Source organism: Silurus aristotelis (assembly GCF_946808225.1).
Source record: "Silurus aristotelis genome assembly, chromosome: 5".
Classification (NCBI taxonomy): domain Eukaryota; kingdom Metazoa; phylum Chordata; class Actinopteri; order Siluriformes; family Siluridae; genus Silurus; species Silurus aristotelis.
The window spans coordinates 22,631,068-22,654,019 of NC_139578.1; the positions used below are offsets into that span (position 1 = coordinate 22,631,068).

General features: G+C 37.8%; 1 protein-coding gene across 2 annotated transcripts in view; it reads right to left on the reverse strand.

Annotated features, from left to right (window-relative positions):
* Positions 1 to 22,952, reverse strand: part of nlgn2a (neuroligin 2a) — a 215,548-nt gene that overhangs the window by 54,127 nt on the left and 138,469 nt on the right. For both annotated transcript variants that reach the window (XM_083541443.1, XM_083541442.1), the window contains one exon: positions 6,336 to 6,485. In XM_083541443.1, the coding sequence (XP_083397569.1) occupies positions 6,336 to 6,485 (150 nt within the window). The remainder of the gene's footprint in view (positions 1 to 6,335; positions 6,486 to 22,952) is intronic.

Genomic DNA, 22,952 nt, shown 5'->3' on the forward strand with positions numbered 1-22,952 from the left:
ACTTATACCTTATATTCACAGTCCTTTGCCTGCTATTCACATTCTTAAATTCACATATACAGTGGGGCAAAAAAGTATTTAGTCAGCCACTATTTGTGCAAGGTCTCCCACCTTAAAAGGCCTGTAATTTTCATCATAGGTACAGTTCAACTATGAGAGACAAAATGAGAAAAAAAAACCCAGAAATCACATTGCCTGATTTTTAAAGAATTTATTTGCAAATTATAGGGAAAAATAAGTATTTGGTCAATAACAAAAGTTCATCTCTATACTTTGTTATATACCCTTTGTTGGCAATGACAGAGATGAAACGTTTTGTGTAAGTCTCCACAAGGTTTTTACACACTGTTGCTGGAAGTTTGGCCCATTCCTCCATGCAGATCTCCTCTAGAGCAGTGATCCGTGGCAACACGGATTTTCAATTCTCTCCAAAGATTTTCTATGAGGTTGAGATCTGGAGACTGGCTAGGCCCTGCAGGACCTTGAAATGCTCCTTACGAAGCCACTCCTTCGCTGCCCCAGCAGTGTGTTTGGGATCATTGTCATGCTGAAAGACCCAGCCACGTTTCATCTTCAATGCCCTTGCTGATGGAAGGAGGTTTTCACTTAAAATCTCCCAATACATGGCCCCATTCATTCTTTCCTTTACACGGATCAGTCATCCTGGTCCCTTTGCAGAAAAACAGCCCCAAAGCATGATGTTTCCACCCCCATGCTTCACAGTAGGTATGGTTTTCTTTGGATGCAACTTAGCATTCTTTCTCCTCCAAACACGACTAACTGAGTTTTGACCAAAAAGTTCTATTTTGGTTTCATCTGACTATATGACATTCACCCAATCCTCTTCTGGATCATCCAAATGCTCTTTAGCAAACGTCAGACAAACCTGGGCATGTACTGGCTTAAGCAGGGGGACACGTCTGGCACTGCAGGATTTGATCTGGTGCAGGTCTACAATTTTGTTTCTGGTGTCCTTTGACAGCTCTTTAGTCTTGGCCATGGTGGAGTTTGGAGTCTGATTGTTTGAGGTTGTGGACAGGTGTCTTTTATACTGATAACAAGTGGAGGACAGAGGAGCTGCTTAAAGAAGAAGTTACAGGTCTGTGAGAGCCAGAAATCTTGCTTTTTTTTGTAGGTGACCAAATACTTATTTTTCACCATAATTTTAAAAAAAAATTCTTTAAAAATCAGACAATGTGATTTTCGGGATTTTTCTCATTTTGACTTTCATAGCTGAAGTGTACCTATGATGAAAATTACAGGCCTCTCTCATCTTTTTAAGTGGGAGAACTTGCACAATTGGTGGCTGACTAAATACTTTTTTGCCCCACTGTACATGGGCTAAACATCTCAGAATGTGGCACCTCTCAAAATAATTTAAGTTACATATCCTTTGCTTGACATAACTGCATTAAGCTATCAATCTACTGACATCTCCAAACTGTTTGGTCTAGTTACTTACTTGGCAAAACCTTCCACATTTCTACTTCACTTTTGTCCCCTGAATAAGTCATTTGTTGATAGGATACATTTCCCATTTTGTAGACTTTGTGTGTGTGTGTGTGTGTGTGTGTGTGTGTGTGTGTGTGTGTGTGTGTGTGTGTGTGTGCTTTTACCAGTGGTGGGACATGCATTTGGCATTTCGCATATGGAGGGTGAATACCATTCTAGTCAAGCAAGAAACCCAGTTAAGACTCCAAACCTCTACACTACAACCGCAACTGTGCCACCTACAGCATCTGGAGCATTTCAGAATCAATATTTCAGAATTTCAGAATCAATAGCATTGATTAATCAATAGCAATCAATAGCATTTCAGAATCAATATTTGTCTAATAACAAGACCGAAACATGGAAAATTAAATAAAATACAACCTACTCACCAGAGATGCAGAATCATAATTTGCATCGCTCCTCAGAGGCTGTAAGCCAGTGGTACCGCTCAAATTCACTGGTCTGGAAGTGGAGAACAAACCCTTTCCTGGGCTGAGACAAGATAGCTTTGGGGTTGGCAGACCTCTCCTCATGATGTCTAGATTTTTTTTTTAATGAATTTTTAAGTATGTCCGAGACCAAAACAATTTATCGTAAAAAAATCTCGCGTAAAAAAGTCTTACTTAGATGTATTAATGAGTGCAGCGCGCTACAAATATGTTTTGCCAGTCTTGCTAGGCCAGAACTTGGCTGTAACAGTTTACCAATGACCAACCAATCAGAGGATGGAAAAATGCTGACGCTATTCTGAGGCAAATTTTAAATCTGATTGGTCAAAGAAACAGACCCACTGATAATAGAGACTATGGTAAAAAAACGCCAGCAATAATGACTTTAAAGGCCCTGGGCAGATTAGATTGACATGGCAGCACATATCAAAACAAATCTGATTGGACAAAAGATCTAACATCCACATACACGTAAGGGAAGCAGTGCAGCCAAGAGAAACGCTACGAAATAAGGAGAATAGATTGTTGGGAATAAATTTATACAATTTCATGGAACAAATATTATAATTTAGGTTGTAAAGGTAGGTCAGTGGTTTTGATTGTGTTTAGGCCAGCAGAGAAGACTTTGCTGGCCCTGACCGCCCGCCATTGTCTTTCACCATATTTTGTAGTGCCACAATAAAAATCAACTATCATAAGGGGTGAATCCTCTTGCTTTCTCGGGTAAAAATGTGAGTGTATGGTATATGTGTCATTTTAATTCACGCAAACTGTTGTGCAGAGTGAAACAGGCTGGGCTAAAGGCATAAACATATAAAACTATGTTCCAAATATAATTTTAATTCAAAAATAATTAATTATATATGCTTGATCTAACCGTAACCCTAACCTCAATAACAGACTAAAATTATTTAGATTATGTACTTTAGATACAGTAAAAAACTTTCTTTTGGCTTCTCCCATTAGGGGTCACCACAGCGGATCATCCGCATGTCTGATTTGGCACATGTTTTTACACTGGATGCCCTTCCTAACGCAACCCTCCCCATTTTTCCGGGTTTGGGACTGGCACTAAGGCTTGTGCAACCCTAATGGCTGGGGTTGGTTCCCTGACCGGGGATTGAACCCGGGCCGCAGCGGTGAAAGCGCCGCATCCTAACCACTAGACCACCAGGGGACCTGTTCTTTAGATACAGTAAAAGCTTTAAATAAAGCTTTCTATGGACCAGCTAATTGTGGAGATATTTTGTCATTTTTTATCTTACTTGTCAAAAACCTTCCACTTTTTCCACTTTATATTTATCCCTACACACAGAAGAAGTAATCAAAGCATCAAGCCAAACCATTCCAAACTAGTCACAGGAGAACTTGTATCATACAAAATGTGGAAAAAGGCACACCTGCTTGCGATGGCCAGCAAAGTTGAGCTTAGTACAGTGATTTTCCACTGCACACTGACCTGGCTTTTATCACTCAGACTGAGCTGGCACTTTGTTCCTGTCTTTCTGCTGGTCCATCTGTCTGTCTCTGTCTGGCATTACACTGTGGCATTCTTCCCAGACAGTCATATCCATGAACACATATACACACATGAATGCACACTGTTCTTATTCCTCCACAAATCCTGCTTTGTGCTGGATTCCAGGCCAAAGGCAACAGTGTATTGCACTGTGTATTGGACAGAAAGCTACAGGATGTGTGTAGTCTGTTCTTTATACATTTCCTTTAAATTGTCAATACCAAACAGTAACCGAGGCCTCACATGCTGAACTTCGAATCTACATGAGCCACCTGTATTATGTACCAAAACAATGAGCATCCATATGTGTGTGTACGTGTGTGTGTGTGCACGTGTGTGTGTGTGTGTGTTGTGTGTGTATAAAGGCATTCTTACACTGCTACAGTCCCACACACACAGAAGAAGCTGCTTTGGGTCTTTAAATGTCTTTCTTTCTCTCTTTTTTTTTAGCAGACCTTTCCATGTCTGCTAATGAGCCACAAATCTTGGGGCGATAGCTCTGGGCAGCCCTGTAGTTAAAGTGAGAGATGGAAAATCATATTTCTAACCGTGCTCACCCAATAAAGCTATCACAGCCACCCTGACTTGCATGAATGTACACTGTGCCAATATTTTAGTCATATAAAGCTAAAGTGGAAAATATTATTTAGTGTTTATGGGTCCCAAAATGCTCTTATAGGATATCAATTCAATTGGGCTTCTAACTCTGCATCCATGCTAACTTGTACATTATTATAACTAATATGACATTACTATTACTTATAATACTACTATTACTACAAATGTTATTTGTATTGTATTGTCACTTCTAGCTTTGGTTTACCAAGTACCAATGAAATGGTAGCCAAATTGCCTACAAGGTATTTTTATTACTTATACACAACATATCAACCTTGGTTTTCATAAATTTTTGCATATTAAACATTCAATTTAAACCAAACTCACATTAGACTTAATGCTGTGAGGAATGGAGGGGGACATGGACAAGGCACCTTTTTTTTTTTAGAGCTAGCCATTGTGGATTTATGCTCATAATTGATTTATATAGAGGTACATGTTAAAAAATACTCAACACAAATTGTGCTTGTGTCAAAAGTTTTAATAATTCCAAAAGACCTTTCTAGAACAATGCAGTGTTGGTTTCCATGATGAAATGGCTCCATAATTCTCTACCAATGTTCCTTTTTTTAAAATTATTATTTTATATATATATATATATATATATATATATATATATATATATATATATATATATATATATATATATATATATATATATATATATATAAGATAAAAGACTAACCCACCTAAAGATGAACATAATAAAGAATTTTAGTGACTGTAGCTAGCTGTATTCACAGTGTTCCTACACTATATAGCCAAAGGGTAGAGACCACCTGAACATCACACAAAGACAAAGTATGTGGGCTTTCCCAAAATATGGCCACAAAGACAAAAGCACACAATTGTCCTGCATGACTTTTTGTTGTTTCATGCTAAGAGTTCTCTTTGACTGAACTAAGCTATCTCACCCAACATTAGTACCTGATCTCACAAATGCTATTGTGCACAAATTCCCAAAGCTATGCTATAAAATCAAGAGTAAAATATTACCATAAGAGAAGTAGCTGTTATAGTTCTGCTTTTTTACTGGTAAATGCTCTAGTTTTCCAGTGTCAAACATTTTAGCCTGTCATTGTTAAATGTTCTGATTTGCTAATATTTAGGTTTTGGACTTAAAGGAAAACAGAATAAAGTCTTTGTTTTACTTAAAGCCTGGAAAGAATCACAAAAAACCCTGCCTATTTCAATTCACACACTGATTATAGCTACTGATGGTAAATTACTGCCTCTGAAGTAATGTTAACATTAGTAAAGGTCTCATTCTTGCTGTCACATCTGTTAAAATATAGATTTGTAAGGAATATTGATCAACTCCTTCAAGCTGTCTGATTCTAAAAATTTACCTAGTGACATTACAGATTACAGAGCACGTGTAGTTTTTTTGTTTTGTTTTATTTTATTTTATTTTCAGTTCATTGGAGGCTTTGGAGTACCAATTGTTTATTTCCCATATCTCATATCAGCACACTAATTTGATTGGCTTACTGTTTGTGGTAAGCACAACCAACCACGATTTTCCTCAATGGGAACTGGTAGTGCATCTTCAGCTGCTGCTGCTTATGAAGCTTCTATTTTTGTCTCATATCAGACATATGTCATAAATTCAGCAGTAAGTACAGTGAAAGCGTTAAGCATCACTGACAGCATTATGCAACAAACACTATTTGTTTTCACACAAAACATGCTTAATAGTTTGTTTTTTATAGTTGAATTACAATACTTTTTTTATTTTATTTTTTTTATTAAATAAAACGTTAACTATCACTGCATGGATTTTCACCTTCACTGATGGTGTTATATTGCATTCCAGGTTAATAGTGGCTTTGCATAAAAAAAGAAAAACTTATAACAATAAAATCTTAAGCTGATGTAGGTGCAGAAGAATAGTGTCCATTTGGGTGTAAAAATTTATCATAAAGAACAGATGGTTTTATCCTTGATAATAGCACTGCACACATTAGTGGAAGAATTAAACACAATTTATTATTTAAATTTAATGGACAGGAGGAAATGGACATCCTTTACAATATTCAGAAATGGATTCTGCTCTAATTATGTTAAAATGACCTGATATGAGGGAAAGGATTTTACATTTCGAGTCAGCAACAAGCTGACTGAAAACCTGGTAGTGATATAAAGATTACCAAATCTCTATTTGATAGATCCTGAATCACTGATTAATGCAGCACTGTATCTAAAAATCTGCAAATGCTCAGATGTTTGTTTTGAATTGGAGACAGGAGACTTACCTAGCACTCCCAGTCTGTAGTTCATGGTGACCACAATGACGTTGCCATATGCTGCCAGCACACTTGCGTCAAACATGTTTCCCGTTCCTTCCATGTATGAGCCGCCATGAATGAACAGCATAACAGGTTTCTTCCTGCGGTCACGAATATCTGAGAACAAATTATTCAAAACACAAAAGTCCAAGTGAGTTGAAGCAAAAGATGTGGTAAAAGCTGAGTCACCAGCAGAGAAACCAGAGACAAGGTCTGTTTCCACTGATAGAAAATATAGATCTTCTAATGGACTATGACTAAACAGACCAAACATTTTCCTTTGCTTGATTAAAGCATTCATTCATTAATCTATCCATTGATTCTTTTTAAATATAAAAAATGTTTCTTATTTAATGTCAATTATTTTTTTTACTTCCTACAGTCACAGTATCAAGGTATTTCCTCTAATACACTTTTAAGAAAAAGACAAAATACATCAAAGTCTCATTCTCATATAAGTAGTTATAATGAGTCAAATCATGCAATTAACATAAAAATATTAAAATATGATTAAATGTAAGGCTTGCCAAAGAACCACTGTTTTGCTCTTCACTGCTCTCAATTGTCTCTCAATTGTAAGGTATAGTGGATAAAATTTCTGTTCAAAGACTAAATGTAAATGTAATATTTGAGGTAACTGCTCAGCGTTAGCCTTTTAAATGTTTCAGTTCTTTGCTTCAATATAAGAAACATCCTGCATATGACTACTGCATTATTTCAATAGTTATCTGGCAGGATCTACCAAGTACTCTTAAAAGACCCAGATATCAGTGAGGCCAAAGCATAAAACAAACACACTCCTACACACACTCAACCTTTGTGCACAAATGTAGCCTCTGAAACACCAATTTACACCCACACACATCAGAGATATGCACTTTAACCCCCTATGCAGGAACATGGCTAATGCAGACACCGGCATCTATGATTGTTACTCGAAGCGATAACTGCCTTAACTTTATTGTCCAGTCCTTCTCTTGCCTAAGCAACTATTAAATCAGCTCTGCGGGATCTTGGCATGGTGCCATCTCTCATACAAATGCATACACACATTATTATATATGAGCTATGACCACATGGATACTGTGGTACTGTGTAACTGTAACATAAGTCAGGTAATTGATAGCATCTACACCCTGTTTCTCTACCCTCCCTCTCTCGCTCAATCTTACCCACTTCCTCTTGATCTTCAACACTTTTTGAAAGAATCTTTCAAAGCACCTTTCTTCTATTGCTTATCCCATCACTGTTTCTCTCCACTTCATACAAAATCCTCTCTGCCCTCGCAAATCTTTTTCAGAACCATTTAAAGCCTTAATTTTCCTTACTATAAGCTTTACAAACATCACAGTAATTTTATGACCTGGTGTAGCCATGCTTCTGAATTTAGACACTGTACACTGGATAGTGTAAAAGAGGTAGAAGGAAAGATGGGCGCAGAGAAGTGTGAAACAAGAAAGTAAATGAGAATGAGAGAAAGGACTTGTGAGAAGAATAGATAGAGGTAAGGTAGTTGGAGCTAGTGGGAAGGAAGCATAGAAAACAAAATAGAGGTTAAATAATAATAATATAGAGAGGAATAGATGGAGTCAGAAGCCCATCTGGAATTAAAAACAACCTCAGGTGATCAGATCATAAACACAGATGAACGTTGAAAAATTATATGTGTAGTGTGAAGGGCAGCATGCCCCAAATGAGTCTCTGATATGCATCTTTGACACAGTTATTAGTTAAAAAAAATTTTTCCACAGAAAGCAATCTACAAAAAACTGACCTGCGATTTGGCATGGGAATTATGCATATACAAATTAAATCTCGAAACAAATCAGTATGTTAAGTAGAATATTAGTCAAAGACTGTATTGGAACAGCAAGACCATATCTTTTATTTTGCATACAATAACTACAATTAATATGTTAAACAACTTTACCTTTACATTTTGTTTGAAGCCACTCTTTTTTTTTCAGTAATAAAATACATTTAAATATTTAAATGACAGGTAATACTTTTCACTCAGATGTGCACTGTTAGGGCTATAAAAAGTGATTTAGAAAAAAAAAGTGAATTAGAGTGTTTAGTCTTTGTTTGAGCCCAAGGTTGGTTTTTTTTAGCTAAGAAAGAGTAAATCAATTAGTGTCTTTGCACTGGCACATAACATAACCAGTGAAACTATGTAATGTCCTGAAAAACTAAGAAACCACTGGTGTTCTAGCAAAAAGACATCAAACAGGTTAGGCAAGGAAAAGTGCAGCAGCTGATGAAATAAATATTTTGAGAACTGTGAAGAAAACCCATAAAACAACAGACATTGTAATCATCAACAACCTTGACAGGGAATGTGAAGGTATCAAGATCCACCATTTCATTTCCAGCACATCAAAGAACTTCATCAGGGGAAAAGGTGGAAGGCTTTAGACTGTCTAGAATCAATCACCAGAACTTGAAGTAACTGAGAACTTCCTAAAAAAAAGAGAGAGGGAGAAACCTCTCAAAATAAACAATTGAAACAAGTTGAGGTACAAGTCTGGAAATGCATCACCAAGGAAGTATGAAACAGTTGTATGTGATGTACAACAGTGATGTAAGTGGGTTATTGCTTGATGCAAATAAAGTGTTAGTTATTTTATTTTCTCTTCCCTTTCAGGAACTTGAACTGCGTCAATAACGTTTTGGGACACGCTCTAAATAACGTGTGTAATCACTCCAATGGAAAGTACGGCGTCATGAAGGGGTGACATCATGACAGGAAGCTATAAAGCGCACATGGGGTGAAACCAGCACCAGCTTTTGTTTGTTCATAAAGCGCTCTATGTGTTTATATGTGTGGTAAGTCGGAAATGTACGAAAAAATATTAAAATAAAGCGACTAAGAAACTAAGCATTTCCTTTGTTTATGCAATCCTCACTGCCCTGCTTGAAGGGGGCTGGGGAACTTACAATCTCTGTGTTGACAAATTACCCGCTCCCTCCGGTCCCGGCCGCCCTAGAAGACCTCTGTGCAGCCCGAGTATTCACCAAACTAGATCTCTGGGGTGCATACAATCTAGTGCGCATATGCACGGACAATGAATGGAAGACGGCCTTCATCACCCCCTCAGAGCACTACGAATACCGGGTCATGCCATATAGACTTTCCATTTCTCCGGCAGTGTTCCATGAATGAAGTGTTCAGACAGTTCCTCCATCGGATTGTCATCGTAAACATTGATGACATGCTGATATACTCCCGAAGTCTGACTGAACATCGGGTGTCATGTCACCCGAGTCTTGGAACGATTATGAGAACACCACCTCTACCTGAAGCTGGAGAAATGTGAGTTCCATCAGTCCTGTGTACAGTTCCTGGGGTACGTTCTCAGTCCATCGGGGGTACAAATGGACCAGGAGAAAGTCAAGGCAGTTCTAGACTGGACTCGCCTAGGCTACACGAAAGAACTCCAACGATTCCTAGGATTTGCTAACTTCTAACGAAGGTTCATTTACAATTTCAGTTTGGTCACTGTCCAGCTCACCTCACTCCCCAAGGGTAAGGCCAAGACCATAGTCTGGAATCAGGAGGCCGATTAGGCCTTCCCTGAGCTCAAGCGTTCCTAGTAGAGATGGATGCCTCCTCCACAGGCGTAGGGGCTGCACTGTCACAACATACGGGTAATCCTCCATGCCTCCAACCTTGCGCCTTCTATCCCAAGAAACTCTCTCCCGCTGAACAAAACTATGATATCGGTAATCGAGAACTCTTGGCGATCAAACTGGATCTGAAGGAGTGGCGGCACTGGTTGGAGGGGGCGACGCACCTGTTTACTATTATCACCAATCACAAGAACCTCCAATACCTCCAGGAAGCAAAATGACTTAACCCCCTGTCAGGCCAGATGGGCATTATTCTTCATGTGTTTTAACTATGTGATCACCTATCGTCCTGGCTCCAATAATGGTAAAGCGGATGCCCTCTCATGAATCTACACCCCAGACAACCCCACAGACCAGGAACCTATCATTTACCCCAATCGCATCCTAAATCAAATAGTATGGAATATCGAAGAAAAGAGAAGAATGTGATGTGGTCAGATGAGACCAAAATTTAGCTCTCTGGCATCAACTCAACTCGCCGTGTTTGAAGGCAGTGAAATGCAGAATATGATTTCAAGAACACTATCCCCACTGCCAAACACAGAGGAGGAAACATTCTGCTTAGGGGTTGTTTCTCTGCTAAGGGTACAGGAAGATGTCATCACATGAACAGGGCCATGCACTGTAGAATCTTAGCTGAGAACCTCCTGGCCTCAGCCAGAACACTGAAGATGGGTCGTGGACAGATCTTCCAACATGACAATGACCAAAAACATACAACCAAGGCAACAATCTGATGGTCTTGTAGCTCATTCCAGCCTTGTGAAGGTCTACAATCTTTTTTCAATCTTGTTCCTTTTACAGCTTTTTGGTCTTTCCCTATGGTGGTGGAGAGGTTCGAATGGAAGAGGTTGATTCTCTGACCGGTGTCATTTATACAGCTGAAAGAAGAAGAAGAAGCAGAAGAAGCAGAAGAGTTTCGATGGATGAGTTAAATTAGTGCACAGGGTTTAAAAATAGACAATTGTGAGTTTGGTCTTGTACATTAAGCCATTAGACAGTGCTGTTAAAGGAAATGTTATTATCCTGCTGGACAAAATATTTATTCAGCAGAGTGGTAAAATAATTAGCAAGTACAGCACAAATTAATCTCCAGACAGAAGCTTAGAACATTTCTGTTGAAGTTCTGGAAACGCAGAAAGTAAAAGCTAAATATAATTAAAGTATATTTGCATTAAACATTTAATATTTGGTATTATATTTTTGTGCACTGTGTTTATGTTTATTAGAGTTGTGTAATGTATGTGAGGGAGGAAAGAGGAATAAAGGGCCAGAATTAATGTAAAGTGGATGTTCAGATGGATGGAAAGAAAGCAATAGTAAGGAATATGTGAAGACCTCACTACTACTAATGAAAAAAAAAATTCCCAGAGAAGATAAATCAGTTAATCAATATCAATTTGATATAAATACCTACTTGGGGTGCATCTAAATGCTTTAAAGTTGAAAGTGGGAGGAGTGTTCACTTGCTCTTTGTATGTATTTGTGGGTCTCCTTATCAAGCTGCAGTCAGTCTACCAGCACTTTGTTCAGCTAAAATTCGAACACTGTCTTTTAATTTCCATCTTTTGAAATTGTAACCCACAGGCACCTGAACTTAGTTTCTAAACCTGACTTCACTACTTCGATAGCTTTCTTTGCAATGAGCTCATCAGTGAAATTAATAGGTTTTGTGTGGAGTTGGAATGTGCTCCTCCAGAGATAGAACTTTTTTGAATCATCAATTTACAGCTGATAATTTTTCAGAGCATGCCTGGAACTTGCCTGCTTTTTAAGGCACCCAAGGCATTTTATATCCTCTAATGAATAATTAATTTCTTGACATGGCAGTTCCACAAAAAAATAAAATAAAAATCAGACAACAAGAAAAAAGAAACAGAAGTGGCAACCTTTTTTACAAGAAATACAAACTTAAGAAATATGCAATTTATATATAAGCACTGTCTGCTTCCTCCTGTGGAAATCAGCATCACCACACTTAAGAAAATGTTGATTTAAAAAATCAACTGAGCAGCAAAGTAAAATTACAAATAAAAAAACAACTGAGGAAACCTTATATTTCTTTAGCTGACTGTTAAGTTACCTTGTTGTTGTTATAATAATAATAATAATAATAATAATAATAATAATAATAATAATAATAGTAATAATAATAATAATAATAACATTGTTGTTGTTGCTGTTGTTATTAGTTTAATCCATTACACATTTATCTGTGCACACTAATTATATTCAGTGTAGCTTAAGTGCTTTTTCATGAATAATATACAAATTTTACAGCAAATAACAGGAATCAACCAAAATAAATCACAAAAATACACTCTATCAATTTTTTTCATAATGGGCTATGTCTGTGAAATTATTTCAGTATATTTGCAGCATTAACAGAACTAACAAGCTAACAAAATAACATCCATTATATCTTTTTGTAACTGACTGGGAAAAGTTTCATTATTTTTAAATAGTATTATTTGAATAAATTGGCCGAAGGAGGAGAAGAAGAGGAGGAAGACGTCTACAGAGACGGCAGGGAATGGAGCAGTGTAGGAGAGTGGAGGTTCGGTTTGGTACGTTAAATGTTGGTACTATGACGGGTAAAGGGAGAGAGATAGCTGATATGATGGAGAGGAGAAAGGTAGATATGCTGTGTGTTCAGTAGACCAAGTGGAAAGGCAGTAAGGCCAGGAACATTGGAGGTGGATTTAAACTGTTTTATCATGGTGTGGTGATGCAGAAAAGCTCGTCCATGCGTTCATGACCTCCAGAATAGACTACTGTAATGCATTACTAGGTGGATGTCCTGCGTCATTATTAAACAAGCTTCAGTTAGTTTAGAATGCAGCAGCCAGAGTTCTTACTAGATCAAGAAAATATGATCACATAACCCTGATCTTATCATCCCTGCACTGGCTTCCTGTTAAGTTTCGAATAGACTACAAATTATTACTTCTTACTTATAAAGCACTAAATGGTTCGGCTCCCACGTACCTATCTAGTCTTTTAACACGCTACAATCCGCCACGCTCCCTGAGATCTCAAAACTCTGGAATTCTTGTAGTTCCTAGAATAGCAAAGTCCACTGAAGGCGGTAGAGCATTTTTACATTTAGCTCCTAAACTCTGGAATAGTCTTCCTGACAGTGTTCGGGGCTCAGACACACTCACCCAGTTTAAGTGCAGATTAAAAACATATCTTTATAGCAAAGCCTACACATAACACGTCTCACATCATAACCTTGTGCTCCAGAACATCTGATCACCTGCACATTATCAACTTGTGCTGTTAATATCATGAACAGCAGCTACGCTAATTTCTCTCCACTGCTTCTCTTTCTCTCCCCATCCCGAGACACCCTGAGGTTCCTCCAGCTTCAGTCACCTCCCACCTCGTGATGATTACGGACCTTTGAAGAAGTAGATGCCGAACTCGCAAACATCCCGAACCATCTTGAGACGTACCAGTGCCAACTGGATCCCACTACATGTGTGGAGTTTTGACATTGGACCTCCTGGAGTGTTTAAAGGCTCTGGCATGGAGAAGCTGATGCTGGATCTGTGATGATCACAAATGCTGAGCTCATAAAACTAGGAGCTACTAACCATATAGACTGTATAATACTGCAGAAAGAACATCACTTATAACATTATACTCCAGTACTCATGTTAGTTCTCACTCTCCAGTGTTCTGTACTGTTGAAAGATTTATGATCACACTCTTGATGTAACCCAAATGAGGATGGGTTCCCCTTTTGGATCTGGTTCCTCTCAAGGTTTCTTCCTCATAACATCTAGGGGAGTTTTTCCTTGCCACAGTTGCCACGGCTTACTCATCAGGGATTAATGCACACCATTCACCTTAACTGTTGATTTCTGTAAAGCTGCTTCGAGACAATGTCTGTTGTGAAAAGCGCTATACAAATAAACTTGACTTGACTTGATCTGACTTGGATGGAAAGAGAAATGGTGTAGGTGTGATTCTGAAGGAAGAGTACAGTAAGAGTGTAGTGGAGGTGAAGAGAGTTTCTGATAGAGTGATGATCGTGAAGGTGGAAGTTGAAGGGATGATGATAAATGTCATTAGTGCCTATGCTCCACAAGTTGGCTGTGAGATGGAGGAGAAGGAAAGATTCTGGAGTGAATTAGATGAAGTGGTAGATGGTGTACCTAGGAAAGAACGATTGGTGATTGTGGCAGACTTTAATGGGCATGTAGGTGAAGGGAACAAAGGTAATGAGGAGGTGATGGGTAGGTATGGTTTTAAGGAGAGAAATGTGGAAGGGCAGATGGTGGTAAATTTTGCTAAAAGGATGGAAATGGCAGTGGTGAACACTTATTTTAAGAAGAAGGAGGATCATTGGGTGACGTATAAGAGTGGAGGAAGGTGCACACAGGTGGACTATGTGCTATGCAGGAGATGCAACCTGAAGGAGATTGGAGACTGTAAGGTGTTGGCAGGGGACAGTGTAGTTAGACAGCATCGGATGGTGGTCTGTAGGATGGTTTTGGAGGCGAAGAAGAAGAGGAGGAGAGTGAGGAATGAAAGAAAAATAAGATGGTGGAAACTGAAGGAGGAAGAGTGTAGTGTGAGGTTCAGGGAAGAGGTCAGACAGAGGCTTGGGGGTGGTGAAGAGGTGCTGGATGATTGGGCAACTACTGCAGGAGTGATGAGGGAGGCAGCTAGAAAAGTACTTGGTGTGACATCTGGAAATAGAAAGCAAGACAAGGAGACGTGGTGGTGGAATGAGGAAGTGCAAGAGAGCATAAGGAGAAAGAGGTTGTCAAAACAGAAGTGGGATAGACAGAGTGATGAAAATAGTAGGCAGGAGTACAAGGAGATGTGGCAGCAGGTAAAGAGGGATGTGGCGAAAGCCAGGGAAAAGGCATATGAGGAGGTGTACGAGAGGTTGGACAATAAGGAAGGAGAAAAGGATTTATACCGATTGGCCAGGCAGAGGGACCGAGCTGGGAAGGATGTACTGCAAGTTAGAGCAGTAAAGGATGGAGAGGGAAATGTGTTGACTAGTGAGGAGAGTGTGTAGTCTTGCAGTAACTACAGGGGAATTAAGTTGATCAGTCACACCATGAAGTTATGGGAAAGAGTAGTGGAAGCCAGGCTGAGAGAAGAGGTGACCATCTGTGAGCAACAGTATGGTTTCATGCCAAGGAAGAGCACCACAGATGCCTTATTTGCTTTGAGAATGTTGATGGAGAAGTATAGAGAAGGACAGAAGGAATTGCATTGTGTATTTGTGGATTTAGAGAAAGCGTACGACAGGTTGCCAAGAGAGGAGTTGTGGGATTGTATGAGGAAGTCAGGTGTGTCAGAGAAGTATGTGAGGGTGGTGCAGGACATGTATGAGTACAGTGTGACGGCAGTGAAGTGTGCAGTAGGTACGACAGACTGGTTCAGGGTGAAGGTTGGACTGCATCAAGGATCGGCCCTGAGCCCTTTCATGTTTGCAGTGGTGATGGACAGGTTGACGGACGAGGTCAGACAGGAGTCTCCCTGGACTATGATGTTTGCGGATGATATTGTGATTTGTGTTGAGAGTAGTGAGCAGGTTGAGAAGAGCCTGGAGAGGTGGAGATATGCGCTGGAAAGAAGGGGAATGAAACTCAGTAGGAGTAAGACAGAATACATGTGTGTAAATGAGAGGAAGGGCAGTGGAGTGATGCGGTTGCAGGGAGAAGAGCTGGAGAAGGTGGAGGAGTTCAGGTACCTGGGGTCAACAGTGCAAAGTAATGGAGAGTGTGTTAGAGAAGTAAAGAAAACAGTGCAGGCAGGGTGGAGTGGGTGGAGAAGAGTGTCAGGAGTGATTTGTGATAGTAGGGTATCTGCAAGAATCAAAGGGAAAGTTTATAGGACTGTGGTGAGACCTGCGATGTTGTATGGATTAGAGACAGTGGCATTGAGTAAAAGACAGGAGGCGGAGCTGGAGGTAGCAGAGCTGAAGATGTTAAGGTTTTTGTTGGGAGTGACGAGGACGGACAAGATTAGAAATGAGTTTATTAGAGGGACAGCGCATGTAGGATGTTTTGGTGACAAAGTGAGGGAGGCGAGATTAAGATGGTTTGGACATGTGCAGAGGAGGGACATGAATTATATTGTTAGAAGAATGCTGAGGATGGAGCCACCAGGTAGGAGGAAAAGAGGAAGGCCAAGGAGGAGGTTCATGGATGTGGTGAGGGAAGACATGCAGGTAGTTGGTGTGAAAGAGGCAGATGTAGAGGACAGGGTGGTATGGAGACGGATGATCCGCTGTGGCGACCCCTAATGGGAGCAGCCGAAAGAAGAAGAAGAAGAAGATGAAGTAAGGCAGATATTCATTACCTGAGATCAGTGAACCCCATGGTATATATATTGCTAACTTTAATTTTTATGGACAGCAGCAGGCTGGATGAAAAATCAGCAAGTTTTGTGTTATAAGTTCAAATTAAAAATGCTGCCCCGAGACTAATAGATCTTATATATCAGTCTCTATACTTATACTTCAGTCGTCGAGCCATGTTTGCACCTTACACACCATAACTAAGACTTTCCACATTTCTGCCATCTGGCTAATAAGACAAGTGCATCCAGAGTTTCTTCTGCCTCATGCCATCAGCCTTCCAAACCTGTCTACCTCATGTATGAATCATTAAATACTTTACAATCTCTATACATTCTTATAAATAACTAAAATGTCACAAGGTTTAATGTTTGTATCAGCATAAGTCTTAATATAATCTGCAACTTTTCTAATAAACTGATTTCCTGTGCTTTTATATGATCTGTTATTGATCAATTATACAGCATTAATACCTCATATCACTATAATTAATTTCTGATGTATGTGTGTAGTAAATAATATGAACGTAGACCTGAATATTTGTTTTTCTGCCATTCCTGTTAGTAAGTTCCATAAATATATTTTGATTTATCACCATTCGGAGGTGCACAAATAAATTAGTGCTGACATGTGTGACCCAAAATGGAGCAATATTTAGAAGTGAATGAAGCCTTGCAGTACACATCTTCTAAAGAGTTCAATATGCTTTAGGCCAGTGGGAGTAAAGCATTTTATAGCATATATATAAGAGTTCATTTTCACTCTGATCCACTCTAATGGATGCAAAGATGGCACATGATGCATGATTCCTGTCTCTTGCTAATCTTAATATTATGCATACATAATAATCAACAACAGAATAAAAATAGCAATAGAAACAGGCAAGAGAAGAGACCATGGGAGCAAGCAAGTATGTAAAAGAGAGGGAAGGATGAACTAAAACACCACAAATGAAAGGAGAAATGCAAACCATGTAAAATCATGCAGATACAGATCAATTCATGTTAAAGTTCATGTCCAATAACAGAATAGGAAAAAATTGTGATCTCTGTTATCTGTTATGCTCCAGATTTTTGATTGCTTGTTTGAGTATATCAAAACCTGCTAATCTCATCGAAATTTCACAAATATTGTGTGAGCCACAGTTCATTGTGTGGTAACTCCTTGTTAATAAGAGATTTCCGAAGAGAATATCCTGACTAGTCTGTCTACAGTAGCTTAAATAATCACTCCTCACAACTGTGGTAAATCAAATTGCACCTCAGCATGCACAAAACTATGAAAAGGATGGGGCACCAGAGTATAAGACTATACTGTGTTCCACTTTGTCAGCCAAGAACAGAAGTCTGAGGCTATCATGGATACAGACTCTTCTAAACTAGGTGGACAGATGTTCATATTAAACTGGATGGTGAGTATATATGAACCTAATATAAACCTTATATAAAAACAGCCAGTAACTGGGATTAAACTCATTCTATATTTGTCGGTATGTAAGATATAATTAGAAATCACATAGTGTTTCCAGTATGAAGGTATGAATATGGGAAACATATAAATTATTATTTTTTGCGTCCTCAAAAACACAGGATTGAGACCTCCTGAGTGCATGTAAATTTAAACACGGAAGTATATTCGTTGTATATAAGAAAGTAATGTGGAGTTGCAGACAGACAGAAAAGGGCAGAGAGATACGAAAGTCAAAACAGAAAATTAATTGATGTAATTGTACAGTAGAGATTTTGTGTGAGAGAGGGAAAAAGAGAGAGAGAGAGAGAGAGAGAGAGAGGAGAGAGAGAGAGAGAGAGAGAGAGAGAGAGAGAGAGAGAGAGAGAGAGAGAGAGAGAGAGAGAGAGAGAGAGAGAGATAGTGGACAAACAAAATATGACAAATCAAGAGAACCAAAATGTAATTCTGTTCTAGAAAACAAAGGTCTTTCTATATTCTCCTCTAATGGCCTCATAATACCATTGACAGAAACAAGTACACTATTCTAGATTGTTTCCTTCTCTCTTTTTTTACTAGCTGGTACTTTCTGTGTGTCTCTCCCTCTCTGGACTCTCATTATGGGACTTCATCTATAGTCGCCTTTACTCATATCTCCCTTTCATCTTCTGCACTTCTGTCACTCCAATCCTCTCTCCCTCTATGCCTTATTTGCAGCATTCGTGACATCGTTCAGAGCATTCCCATTTCTCCAACCCCCTCCTTTTCTCCCCTCAATTCTTTTCCAGACAAGCTTCCCTAGCTTTAGCAATAAAATATCGAAGCTGATTGTCATATGTTTGAATTTAAACAGGATCAAGGATAAGAAAAAGTGTGAGAATGCTTAGCTCAGATTTCTCCATGTTTCTCATGCAGAGTAGGCACTGATTTTTTTTTTTTATTTATTTTTTTTTTTTACTCATGTGCATTTTTTACATCATCCTTTTTTTGTGAGACTTATTTTTCACCCCCTCTCACCCTGCACTCTCTCAAAGCTTCGCCTCTGCTATTTGTTTACTTTATTATGGTGACAGAACAAACAACAGAAAATAGCTTATTTTATGCTTTAATTTAACCTACATACACTCATGAGTACCCTACATACACTCATGCTTAATATACAGTATGTACTTCAAGACTAGATCTGAGCACGTTGTAGGAACAAACGCTGTATATTAGTTATAGCTGGCAGAAAAGCTAGTTTTTTGGGTTATAATTTTTACAATTATTATATAGTGTGCCAGCTTTCTATATACAGTAGATCATATTGAGCAGATGAGGATTTCTTTCTAAAAGATTTTTAGAGAGTATTTAAAGGGTTTTTAATTGCTTAGTGTGCTTTTCTTCATGCTGGAATACCCTACTTTGATTAAATTGTTGGTTATGTGTGAAATGGTTATAAATAAATTCAGTTTGTAACAAGGGCATAGGGAGAAAGCTTGCCAACTTTGTTACTACAAATGCAGACGCTATAAATAACAACAACCAAAATAATGTATAGCTAAATTAATAAAATAAATGAACTTTTAAATAGGTATATTTATATTTGTCAGAGATAGTATTACTCTTTACTACTAAGATTTGCAGACATCTTCATTTTTAATTCATTACCGAATGTTATGGATCATGGTAAGACTTAAGCCTTCACAACACAAATTGTTTGTATTTTTGTTTGTAAGTTTAGGAGGAAAAGAAAATCTAATAGTGGTGAAACCTTTGCTATTTGCTATTGCTATAGAATCATAAACAGACCGTATCTGCAGTAACGGGAATTAAGCATTATAAAGTGCAAAGCACTGTCCTATGTATGAATATTAACCTTAAAATGAAGTACTGGTCTATCACCACCATTGTTGAGAAGCCAACAAAAAATGGTGTAATGATGCTAATCAAAATGAGGGGAAATTTAGCAAATAGAACAAAATCTTTGTGATCATTCATGCAACAGTAAACAGTGATCATTTGAGTCAAGGGCATTAATCAAGCCCTTGTTTGTCAAATGGCATGAATGAAGTTGAACTGAGGAGACGTAGAGTAAAGCCTGATGTAGATATTTTTGAGGAAGCTGATCACCCGTCTTGAAAGATCACCATGAAAATCTTTAATAAAGTGTTACTAATGTTTGTTGATTAATAGATTAGGCTACAAATGTAGAGGTGAAGGTGGTGCTTGGGTAAAGTGCCTGCCTGCTCAGGGAAATATTAAATTATTATATATAATATAATTTTATTTAAGTTAATTCCATTTGAGATCTGGGTACTGAATCCAGTATATAATGTAACTACTGTATAATTAATTTTTATAACTGTTTTTACCCTTTCAAATATGAAATTCAGGTTAAATCAGTAAATAGTTGCTTTTACACATTTTATTTATGGGTGACTTTTGGTAAAACTTTATTAGTAGCATTACATGTAATTATTCAGACTTGCTGTAAACGTATGATACACATTTACTGTAAACGGTTCACATATTATAATCCGTATATAGTAAGAACATCTTCAATAGACTATATTACCCAAGTTAAGAGTTAATATTTATTTTTGTTATAAATACTTTATTTATAACTTCTTTTTTACTGTTACTTTAGAACTTGAGTAGACTGAAATTATTATGTAAAAAAAGACCAACTATGAACATGAATCTAAAGTGATAAACTTTCATTCTGCAATATGAATCATTCTATTTTAACTTTCAAAACTGCTAAGGCATGGACAACAACATTCATAGATAGACATGAGCATGAGTCTTATATCTAAAACTTCTAAAACTTAATATCTTAAAAAACTGTACATTCAAAAAAGTGACAGCAGCCTTTTTTTATTTCTCTTTCTAAAGATGATTTAATCACACAGAAGGAAATGAGGAAGGACACTTCCTAAAACTTTCATTTGGCCTGACTGATTCTCCAGCTGTAGTAGGAACTGAATTTCAGTTTATGTTTCACATTTTTTAACATCTAATTTCTTATTCTGTTTGAAAAATCTTAACTTATTTCAATTAATATTAGCGAGGAGAAGCAGTGCTCTCAAAGCAGATGTACTGGAGACGAGAACAGGCCAAAGGAGTTGAAATGAAATAAAATGAGATGAAATGAATAAAGACTGTCTAAGAAGTTCCTAGGAATCGATTAAACATTATGTATCTATATTTTTGAATATACTACTTTAAATGAACAGCGTATACTATTTTAATATCACTTCAGGTCTCATTTATAGAGCCAAGCCTGGGTTCTGCTAAGATTAAAAAGTGCTTTAATGAATTTAATGCAGTCCATTAAATTCCAGTGTAATTAAGGTTTGATTAATGCTTGTTCAGCAATTATCTTTCTCTGAATATATCCATCTCCTTTGCTTATGTCTGATGCTCATATTTGCTCTCTACTCTCTCTGTAATTTTTTTCCTCTCACTCATCTCTCTCTCTTTCTGATTCTCTCTCTCTCTCTCTCTCTCTCTCTCTCTCTCTCTGATTCTCTGTTCTCTTCATTTGAAAATGGGTCTGTCAGCTTTTAACCAGTGTGTGTGTGTGTGTGTGTGTGTGTGTGTGTGTGTCTGTGTGTGTGTGTGTGTGTGTGTGTGTGTGTGTGTGTGTGTGTGTGTGTGTGTGTGTGTGTGTGTGTGTGTTTGAGGGCAGCAGAGAAGACGCTGACAGCCCTGTAGTTGGTGCAGATGCAGCCAGGAGGTGACAGGCCTGCTGATTACCCTGCTTGCTTGTGTGCACGCACACACACACACACACACACACACACACACACACACACACACACACACACACACACACACACACTAGACTACCTGATTGTTCATTCAACAGCTTTACCAATTCTTTGCCTAAATTTATTCCTGTTCTATTCCTATGCCCCCTATTTAACGCTCCATCCAATCACCAGATTTCTTTAGTAATATAGCTACTTATCCTCATGTTCTAACACACTGCTGTCCTACACTGGTTTTTCTTGGCTGATATACTAGTAAGTGATGGTGTTCTGTTAAAATACAGATTATATAAAGAGACAAAAACATGTTGAGTGATTGCTGTTATTTGATGTATATGATGATGCTGTTACTATTATTATATATTTTTTCTCTGTTCAGAAAATGTGTGTGGAAAGACATGAACTACTAACTTCTGTATGCAGTCACTCAGGTGTTATTAAGAAAACAATTATAAGTGCAGTAGCTCACAGTAAATTAACTTTTAATTCCCAAGTCCATTTTCAAATATTTTTGTACTTTAACTTTGATAGAAATAAAAATAGAAAGCGTTAATTTTTGTTCAAGTTGTCATATATTATCCTAGTTGTTCCTAGAGCTACATGCTGCATACATTGATTTTCCTTTTTTTTTTTATCTCATCTTTGATTTTCAATCACACTGTTTGACGATTGCCTGGTGTATGGCCTGTTTATGATTCTGGCTGCAATTTGAATTCATCTGCCTGCTTTTTTTTTATTATAAACCTTTAAGCATTTTATTACCTCTCATTTTGAACTATGTATAGCATAGCTGCGTGACTCTGTAAATGAATATTATGAACAGCTTATGTTTACTTGTCTGAAAGTCTCTGTATACTATATATTGTAGAACAAAAAAAAATAAATCCTGAATCCTTTTAACGTATCAGCTGTTGTTCATGGACACAGAACACCAGTGGACTATTAAACAGCTTATTAATCTCAGTAAAACTTTGATCACATGCTGTTTAACATGCATTTGTGTGTTCATATACTCACGAGAATGAACTGCCTCTGAATTTTCAACGGAGCATCAGAGACCAAATAATTCCAAATAAATAAGGTGGTACACTTCCCAAGGCTCATTCCACATAGTGGAAAAAAACAGGTGTAAAGATTCAAAGATTTTTTTTTAACAAAAGATGTGAATGCTTGTTTGTTTTTAGGAGGTAGCTGTGGATCCTACTGCACCTCATATTTAACTTTGATGAATAGTATTTGAAAAAGAAAACTTTGTGTCAGTTAAAAAGGCACCCCTAATCTGCACACACAACACTGGTTTTTAGCAAATCCATAACTGTTTATGTTAAATATAAGCCGTTAACTCACTCAATAATTGTTGTAATTAATACAAACTAGTCAGCTGAAATGGCTAACCAGAACTCTTGCACAAAAACCTTTATGAAT